Source organism: Capsicum annuum, chromosome 2 (genome assembly GCF_002878395.1).
Source record: "Capsicum annuum cultivar UCD-10X-F1 chromosome 2, UCD10Xv1.1, whole genome shotgun sequence".
NCBI classification, from domain to species: domain Eukaryota; kingdom Viridiplantae; phylum Streptophyta; class Magnoliopsida; order Solanales; family Solanaceae; genus Capsicum; species Capsicum annuum.
Window position 1 is genome coordinate 148088697 of NC_061112.1, and position 9894 is coordinate 148098590.

At 34.6% G+C, this 9894-nt stretch overlaps 1 protein-coding gene across 3 annotated transcripts; it reads left to right on the forward strand.

The window, feature by feature from the left end:
* The first annotated feature begins 3716 nt into the window (after window positions 1–3716).
* Window positions 3717–9876, forward strand: LOC107860388 (amino acid transporter AVT6A). 3 transcript variants are annotated; one of them, XM_016705726.2, is made up of 6 exons: window positions 3717–4264; window positions 4900–5414; window positions 5545–5697; window positions 6038–6241; window positions 7565–8030; window positions 9186–9876. In XM_016705726.2, the coding sequence occupies exons 2-6, from the start codon at window positions 4994–4996 to the stop codon at window positions 9322–9324; spliced, it is 1383 nt and encodes a 460-aa protein (XP_016561212.1). In that variant the 5' UTR covers window positions 3717–4264; window positions 4900–4993; the 3' UTR covers window positions 9325–9876. The 3 variants fall into 3 exon arrangements, with proteins under 3 accessions (XP_016561212.1, XP_047263396.1, XP_016561213.1); XM_047407440.1 differs by having other exon boundaries at window positions 3730–3856; XM_016705727.2 differs by having other exon boundaries at window positions 3868–4264; window positions 4889–5414.
* The last annotated feature ends 18 nt before the right edge of the window (window positions 9877–9894 follow it).

Genomic DNA, 9894 nt, shown 5'->3' on the forward strand with positions numbered 1-9894 from the left:
TCCAATTGAATGATGACATGTAGACGTTTTAATAAGTTTTTGATATTTTTTTGACTTTTCACGCGCATGTAGGAATGTGGATATCACTTTCTATGCTAGGTCAGCTACGAGGGGTAAATAGTTTTACTTTTAAATAGGTGTGTATTAGGTCACTTCAATAGTTTAGGTGTGTCTTTGACTTTTCGAGTATAGTTTGGGGTGACAATGATGACTTTTCACAAACAAAACATATATACTAGAATTCCAAATATATATTTATTTTGTTTGACTAAAATATTGTAGTCCTAATTAAATCTTAAAGATGGTCAATAATTTTACTGTACAAGAGCTATTTTTAAGTTTTTTACTTTAATTCACACATCTGACAATGTGTTGATTTTTTTTGAAATAATCCGCGTATCGCGCGGATACGTATACTAGTATAGGATAATAATAATAATGAATGTGTTCTACTAGTTTTAAAGTTTAAACATGTCATAGTTAGGGGTGGGCATAAATACTGAAAAATTGAAATACCAAATCGAACCGAATCAGTTCGATTTTTCGATTTTTCGATTCAAATTTGATTTTAAAAAAAATTGATATTTCGGTTCGGGTTACGAATTTTAAGTTCACATAATTCGGTTTTTCGATTTAAATCGAATTTTTTAATATATTTTTTTCAATTATATAATATATATATATAATATAATAATATATATTTAACTTTTAAGAGGGCCCTTTATATAATATAATAATATACACTAATATATCTATATTATTAAATTAATATATATTCCAAAAGGCCCTAAATCAGTTAATTGATTTCATTCCAGAAGGCAAAGAAATCTAATTCCTAAATTCCTAAAGGGCTGCTACTCTTAATCATTCATTATTCAGCAAGAAGCCAAGACAAGAACCCTAATTCCTAAATTCATTCTCTTAAGAACTCAACGAAGGAGAACGCCGGAGCAATGAGTGGCTTGTGAGCATGTTTCTGCATTGTGTGTGGCCTATGAGCCTATTTCTGGTGAGCATGTTTCTGCATTGTGTGTGGCCTATGAGCCTATTTCTGCATTAGTGTGTTGTATGTGACTGGCTGACTACTGTTGTTTCTGTCATTTTGTCTGAGATTAGTGTCGTGTTTAAAGATTTTGTGTTTACACAATGTTCGTCTAATGTGTTTACAGATTATATGTTAACCGTTTCTATGTGACTGCTTCTGTAAATTGCAATGTTGACAGAAATAGGTCCCAACTTTCATGAAATGAACAATATATCTCCTTTATTGTTTTCATGAATGTTGTTGTTTGTATAGTACAAGGCTATATATATTGTTTAATGTCTGTGTTGGTCCTCCAGTTTGATTTCTCTAGTCTAAAGGATCTGTAGGTTTGTAATCCATTTAGACAATTTCTAAATGATCTGTCAAGAGATAAAGGTTGGATAACTTATCAGATTTAAGTATACTTTTCCCTTTTACTATACAAAAACCATACTGTTAACATGTGTTATGGAAGACGAGTTCTCTATGTACCTCCAGTCTTGAGCATTCTATAGTTAATAATCAATCATAATTTGATTAGGAAAACTTCTAATATGTCAAGTGTTAAAGTTGTTTTACGCATTATGATAGCTTCTTGTTGAATATATGGTTGTTTTTGTTTCACAGTTAACTATTGCGGTTCAATTGTTCAAAGTTAAACTTCTAGCGGTCAAATGATGTTTGCAGGATTACTGTCCAAAACAATAAGTAACTTAGAGAACTCTATTTGTTTACTTCTTCAAGACTTTACTTGGGAGTGAAATTAGTCACTCACAGATATTACACTGATTTGTCTATATACATATTTCCTTTTCTGTATATACCTAATCATCTCCATTCCTCCCGTTTGTAAACTAATGTTATTACTTATTAGTTTTATACCTGTCTGGCTGCCCAGTAGTCCAATTTATAAATATAACGTAGCCCATTAAGCAAATCCAAAATTGAAAAATCGAAATTATTAAACCGCAATAAAATCGAACCAAAAATTATATAAATCGAACCAAACAAATTCGGTTCGGTTTTCGGTTTATATAATTTCAAAATCAAAAATCAAAAATCGAAAAACATTGAAATAAAAAAATCAAATTCGACCCGAAGTACCAAACGCTCACTCCTATTGATAGTGACATGGCGTTTGAGATGACGTCCAAATTACATGCACGTGAGATTGGCATAAACGGTTGTTGCCATTGCATCTGGTGGTTATCAAAATTGATTTGAGCTCCTCAAAATGCTTGCCTATTGTTAATTATCATTAGCCAATCAAAGATAACAACAAGAAGATAATTTTTTATTTTATAAAAATATAAGAGTCAATTTTAGTGAATCACAATTAACCAATGAAGTAAATCACCTAGATTCCTTGCTAATCTCGTAAGTGCTCACGTCCTCAATCTCCACGTGTCAAAACTTCATCCCTACGTTTATGTTAGAAGCTTAGAATAATATATATAGTTAGCTTACCATGTGATTAATTAAATATAATACACCCACCATGCCCAACTGTGATCAACTTTCTTTTGTTCTATCTATTGTCGTCATTCACATAATTTATTTATTTTTTGTTTTGTCGACTAACAGACACATCAATGGCCTACCTTGGCTATGATTGAAAAGGGACATTAATGAAAAAGATGAAGGCTTGAATAGGACTTTGAATTTTATTTTTTTAATTCTCGCTTTTGGTTATTCTCGCTTTTGGTTATTATGAATTTTAAAAATAATTCAACTAACTATGTACTGACCAAATTTGAACTAGTAAATAACTAGAAGAACCGTAAGCTGTTGTATGCACTTGAATAAAAACTTGTACCTCTCATTCCTTACATCAAATTATATTAATTTATCGTGATTAAATGTTATTGAGGTTAAAAGTAATAGTGGTGAAGACTCATATTATCGAATATAGTGGTTAATAATTAAGAAATCATCTTTTGATTGAGGAGTGTCACTATCCAGGATTGAGTGGTCACGGTTTGTTTATGATATGTAGTATTTGGCTTTTGTATTTCCAAAGGGATACCTTAAACATCCCTCTTCTATCCATCTTAATTATCTTTTAACAACTTTGGATCATATTTATTAGCATAAAGTATATTTTGATTGTTTAAGAAACAAATATCATCATTATTCAAATAAAATAATACCACGCACTTCACCACCTTAGAATCTTATATGTGCTCGTTAAAGTATAGTGGGCTATCATTTAAATTTATTACTATTATTGTTATTAACGCATGCTAGTAAATAAAATCTAAGAAGAAGAAGAAGAAAAAAACCACCAATATGCCAATTTTCCAGCTATCTATGAGGAGACTATTGTGGTAAAGTAATTTAATGATCCAAATATTATAATTTTCCCTAGATTATACGTTTAATTTCAACATTTGATCTTGGTAGATGAGAAAGAACAAATTTAACATGTTTAGGAATTCTTCTTTCTTATGTGTTGAAAGTTTTTTTTAAAAAAGTTTTCTATTCGATCTCTGATATTTACATTGGAATCCCGACTAATTCGAATAGCGCATTGAAAAGTCTATTCCAACAGAATTTTCTCAATAAACAAAGTTTAAACTCGAAACCTTTGATTGAGGATGGACTAGTTCCGTTCATGCTAAAAATTTGAAGTGTTGAGTACATAAGAAATTGGAGTTGATAAGACATTATAAAAATGTTACCGCGACAACAAATATACTTTCCTTTTTTCAAATCATTCCTTGTACTAATTTTTTATTTTTATTTTTTAAAGTTCTCTCAAATTATTCTATTGATAAACTTTTGAAGTTCCAACAAAGTACAAGTGTACAACTACTCAATTTCCATTTCAATGTTAGTAATTGTTCAACCTTTTAGAAAAGAAAAAATTAATCTTATTCAAGCACTAATTAAAAAAAAAAAAACCAAAGTGGTCAATCCAAACGTGCTCATAACATTTCAATTGACTGCCATACATTATCCATCTCTTCTATTTCAATCAAAAATTCATTGCGTGAAGTTTTCTTCTTCTCCCTCTTTTTTTTTTCTTATATTAACAAACACGAAATCCCATTCAAGTTTGGCCCCAATTATATTTTATTTACACCTCTTCTTGTTGATTTTTGATTCTTTTCCTTCTTTTTTCTTTTTGGATTAAGGAGGATATATCGAAATTATTCTTGTTTTGTTGTTCAATTTTTGTATCTGCACTGCAGAAAAGATTTATCTTAAAGTTTCTCATGCTTTTTTAATCCATTTCAGGTATGATTTTAGTTGATCTGTACACTTAAAAATGAAAATTGAGTAGATTCTCTTTATGGAAACCGTTGTTTGGTTATGTCTATTGCTTACTCTCTTCTTCTTCTTTTTTGTAAAAAAGATTTGATTTTTCTTCTATGGCAATTATTGATTGCTACTTGGGGGTTGAATTGCAGTTGAAGGGATTTATTAGTGGGTGTCTGGCTATATTTAATTGTGAAATTTGAAAGAAGTTAGTATTTTTTTGTTTTTCAAAGTGAAAAATGGTATTTGAAAATGGGAGTTGTTTTTGGATTTTTTGTGAGTAATTTGGAGTAAAAAAAAGTGAAAACGGTTTTGTTGTTTTTCAAAATTTTCCGAATTTTATGGCCAAATGTGTGTTCCGGAGTTTAACAATAGCAAAAAGTGAAAATTTTTCATGACCAAACGCCCCCTTAGTTTGTTATTCTTTTAACTTATGTAAAAAATTGAAGTAACCTCCCCCCACCCAACCCCCCAAACCCCCAAGGTAGTTTGTTTCACTGGTTCAATTCATTGTTTAAGAATGTTTGAAATGTAAGAGATGGATAGTTTATGGAATTTACTATTTAGGAGGTCATTAGAATGTAAAGACTGATACTTGTTAAGGTTATGTGCAGATTTTTCCTAAAGGATCCAAAAAGCGTAAGCTGGTCTGCATATAGTTGGTAAAGTTTCCATTTTTTTGACCTCTGGGAACTTCAGAATTCGAACATGACGATTGGAAGCATTAAACTAGTAAAAGAGAAGAAATCAAGAAAGAGCAAACAACCAGTAGTTGATGACCATTCACCATTATTGCCTAAGCAAGATGGCGGATTCGATGAGTTCAATGGGGCTTCGTTTAGTGGGGCTGTATTTAATTTGTCGACCACAATTGTCGGTGCTGGAATCATGGCCCTACCTGCAACTATGAAGGTGTTGGGACTCATTCCCGGGATTATTATGATCATCTTGATGGCGTTCCTCACAGAAGCTTCAATTGAGTTGTTAATCAGGTTTAGTAGGACTTCAAAATCAGTTTCTTATGGAGGCCTTATGGGTGATGCTTTTGGGAAATATGGGAAGATGTTGCTTCAAATATGTATACTAATTAATAATATTGGTGTTCTTGTTGTATACATGATTATCATAGGTAGGTATGAACTAATTGATTACCAGCCCCTTAAAGAGCTAACTTCATGTGCACCAAGTTTACTACTTCTTTATCCACCTTTAATTCCATGATGATTGTCATACTCACTCTTTATATTCTCCTTTTAAAGGTGACGTTCTTTCCGGAACAACTTCAAGTGGAACCCACCATGCTGGTGTCCTGGAAGGGTGGTTTGGTGCTCACTGGTGGAATGGACGATTCTTTGTTCTTCTTGTGACCACCCTTGGCGTATTTGCACCATTAGCTTGCTTAAAGCGTATAGGTAATTTTTTTCTATAGATACCTCGGTTTTTTTTTTTTTTTTTGGGGAGTAATACTTAATTAATCCAATCCGTTCATGCTAATTTTTATTACCAAATATAAATGTCGATCTACTTGGTATATATAGAATTTGTCTGACATTTGGTAAGCAGCTCAAATGTTTTTTTTTTTTTTTTTTTCATGATTCTTCAGAAATAAATGAGCAGTTGCTCCATCCCTTTTCCTATGAATCGTATTCTGTGCAATGCAGCAATAAACTTAACATCAACAGTATAATTAGTCTATTTCTATGTATTACATGTGCAATGTGCCGATATAAGTTCCTCAATTTACTTTTGCAGATTCATTGAGATATACATCTGCATTATCAGTAGCCCTGGCTGTTGTATTTCTGGTTGTAACTGTGGGAATCACCATATTCAAACTGATAAATGGATCCATTCTTATGCCCAGACTGCTTCCCGATTTTTATGATGTGGCGTCATTCCTCAAGCTCTTCACTGTTGTTCCTGTACTGGTCACTGCATATATCTGTCACTATAATGGTAATGGCCCAATTATATCTTTATCTGGATATTGCTGTTTTGTTTTACTGCTATATTATACCTTTTTGTATTTTTCGAAGGTCAAGTATTGTTGATGTCAAAACCAGCACTAAGGATTAATCTTAGGTACATAGTTTCCATAGTTTTTGTATTCTTATGCTTTCAGACTTCTACGTAGGAGCAGTGTTTCATAACTGGTAAAGTTGCTGCCATGTGACCAGGTGGTCACGGGTTCAAGCCTTGGAAACAGCTTCTGGCAGCAATGCAAGGTAAGACTGCGTACAATACGCCCTTGTGGTGGGGCCCTTCCCCGAACACCGCGCATAGCGGTAGCTTTAGTGCACCGGGCTGTCCTTTTTTTATATTATGCAAGTCATCAACAACAACAAAACCAGTGTATTCCCACATAGTGGGGTCTGTGGGGGTAAGATGTACGCAGTCCATACCACTACCCCGGAGAAGTAGAAAGGCTGTTTCCGATAGATCCCCGGCTCAAGACAAGGAATAATAATCAAATCCGTAATAAAGCATGTAACAAGATGACAAGACATAAATACGCCACCCACAAGGAATAATAAACAAAGAATAGTCAACACATTCATAATAAAACATTCAAACAAGGTGACATAACAAGAATAACACACCGACCAAGTAATGCCCTACCCCAATGGCCCAAGCTGGCATTAGCCTTCTATCCTAATTTGCGTCCTCCAGATCTTCCTATCTAGGGTCATGTCCTCAGTGAGCTGTAACTGCTCCATGTCCCGCCTAATCACCTCTCTCCAGTATTTCTTCGGCCTACCCCTACCCCTCCTGAAACCATCCAACGCTAGCCTCTCACACCTACGAACCGAGGCATCCGTGCCCCTCGTCATCATGACGACATATATATCTCAGATTAAGTGCAGATTGTTTTATTATATTGAAAGAACTATTAATGCAAGAATTCTGGTTGTTTGTATGTGGACACAAATATATCATAGTTCAAGATCACTACTGCTTGAGTTACAACTTTGTTTTCCTACTTATGTTTGTAAGTCCATCCCTCTTGATTTGATCTGTCCATGGGTGATGGAGAAACCATCAGGAGTTCATGTTCTCCTTAAATGATCCTACTTGTAAGTAGTTTGGCCTTGATACAGTTCATTCAATTGTCTACTCCACTTCATATATTATACCTGATTGACGTTAATGTAATATCCTAATGTGAAATTTTCTTCCTTGATGTGCATGCTTGTCAAATTGAAGGTTGCAGTTGTAAATGTAAAGTAAAATGTACATCCATCTTGCAACAACATTAGACTAAAAAGTTTACTTTTGCAGTTCACTCCATAGAAAATGAACTTGAAGACAGCAGGCAGATCAGAGCAGTGGTGCAGAGCGCGCTAGCTCTTTGCTCGAGTGTGTTTGTGTTGACAAGCATTTTTGGATTTCTCCTATTTGGCGATGCAACTCTTGATGATGTTCTTGCCAACTTCGATGCTGATCTTGGAATTCCATTTGGCTCCTTGCTTAATGATGTCGTGCGTGTCAGCTATGCTGCCCACCTGATGCTCGTCTTTCCCATTGTTTTCTACCCACTGCGGCTTAACTTGGATGGCCTTGTCTTTCCTTCTGCAAGGCCTCTAACACTGGATAATTTGAGGTTTGCATTAATCAGTGGTGGACTCATTGCCATCATCTTTTTGGGGGCAAATTTCATCCCAAGCATCTGGGATGCTTTCCAATTCACAGGAGCAACTGCTGCTGTTTGCATAGGGTTCATATTTCCTGCTGCTGTTACTCTGAGGTAAAACACATTTTTGCTGCACAATTTATTTCGAGTATTACTTGACTGATGCTGGCAAATCCGAAACTTGGGATTGTAGCTTGCATTATATATCTAGTCTGCAAAGCCCCCTCTACCCAACCCCCTACCCCGATCTGTACCAACATAAAAGGAACAAGATAGTAGTAAGAAATAAATGCAGCTTAATGCAGCATTAAGGATTTATTTTAGTTGTTCCGTGTATGGAAGTTTGTGGGTATGTAAATTTCTGAACAGCTTTGTTGGTACATCTGATAGGCCTGCATTTGGTGGCCTTTGTAAAATTTGATGTGAACAGACTTACTATGCCCACCAGTCAAGAAGAAAGTGAATAAGCTGACCTGATCTTAGTTTGGGTTCTGTTCACTTTCTTTTTGTGAATTTGGAGATGTCTGGAGATATTTTCTCCTATTTATGTTCACCTCTCCTTTTAAAAATTTGGAAATTTGAGACTGACAGCACAGACATCTAACTTCTGTATGGTTGAGGAGTTGGTCAAGAGGCAAAGAATAGTTTTTGTCCAATGTCGGTAGTTTGCTAATATTCTGCTTATTGGAAAGGAGCAGCTAGAGGTCACATCTGAGAATTCGATGCTAGTAAAGATGGAGGTGCTTGGATATCTCATGATTAAATAGAATCAAAGGATGACTCCGTAAATTGAATACAACTTACCCTAGTTACTGATACTGGAATTTCTTTAATCCATCCTTTCTCCCTCAAACTTATTTACTGATCCACTGGACGGTATCTAGTAAGACTTAGACTTTCATCATTCAAAACCTTAGTTTCAAACTGATGTGTGCTTTCAACTTTCCTATTGGAATGATAGGTACAAGAGCAATATCACAATTAGATAAACGGTTTGGATATTTGTCCCTACATTACTATATGCTGATTGATTAATGAATTTATGTTTGCTGACTCATTCCAAGTCCTGAGCCATTGATAATTCTAAGTTTAAACATTGTAGGTGTCTGAATTTTAAGAATTATGAAGATTAGATATATTTTTAGCCTATAATTGCAATAGGTCGTCCTCTCCCTGCTCTCAAACCCCACTATTCTCTTCCCCCATGTATGATGTATGGTGAAATCAGACAAGCATTTATAGCGTTGGTTGTATTTTATTTTGTTGCAGGGATCGGTATGGCATAGCAACTAAGAGGGACAAGATCTTGTGTACTTTTATGATTGTCCTTGCTGTCTTTTCAAACATGGTGGCCATATATAGCGATGCCTACGCTTTGATTAAAAAGAATTCATCACCTCGTGAGTGATTCGTCGTGTACCTATGCGGCAGGAGGAAGTGGAAGTATCAGTCGTACTCATGGTAAAGTTAGGGTGAAGGCAGGATGATACGGGTTCAGAAAATGGTGTTTCTCGTTGAAGTTGCTGGAGTCGTGTTCTATTAAGTTTATAAATACTTTTAATCATCAAAATTTGAGTAGCTTTGCTCATGTATCAAGACATGGCTACAGTTGAGTCTTGTACAGTGTCCCGTGGAGTTTTGTCTTACATAGTAGACGACGGTGTATAAACTGCAAGTTCAGCTTGGATTGGCTTCAGTTCTTTGTATGTTGATTTTGAGTATGCATTTCCGATGGTTGGGTTTGAATTTTTTCACATGTTGGTCTTTTTTATCCTTATGAATCTCCAGGTCCAGGCGTCCGTTTTAGTTGGCTGGTATTTGGAATTCAATCTATTTGTATTGTTTCATTTTTTTTTTTGCTGTCTGTATTTGTCATAGGAGATTCTGTGGTTAAAGGAGTGAGTGAAACTCTGTAAAATTCTCCTATTTCTTATATTAATTTCTGCTGCATTTTTCTTTATTTGGCAAAGGTAATTAC

Excerpts from the sequence above, each read along its gene's own strand:
- LOC107860388 (XM_016705726.2), top strand. The coding sequence starts at position 4,994 with ATGACGATTGGAAGCATTAAACTAGTAAAAGAGAAGAAATCAAGAAAG. Across the intron at positions 5,698-6,037 it reads AGCTTGCTTAAAGCGTATAG|ATTCATTGAGATATACATCT; the intron begins GTAATTTTTTTC and ends TTACTTTTGCAG. Across the intron at positions 6,242-7,564 it reads ATATATCTGTCACTATAATG|TTCACTCCATAGAAAATGAA; the intron begins GTAATGGCCCAA and ends TTACTTTTGCAG.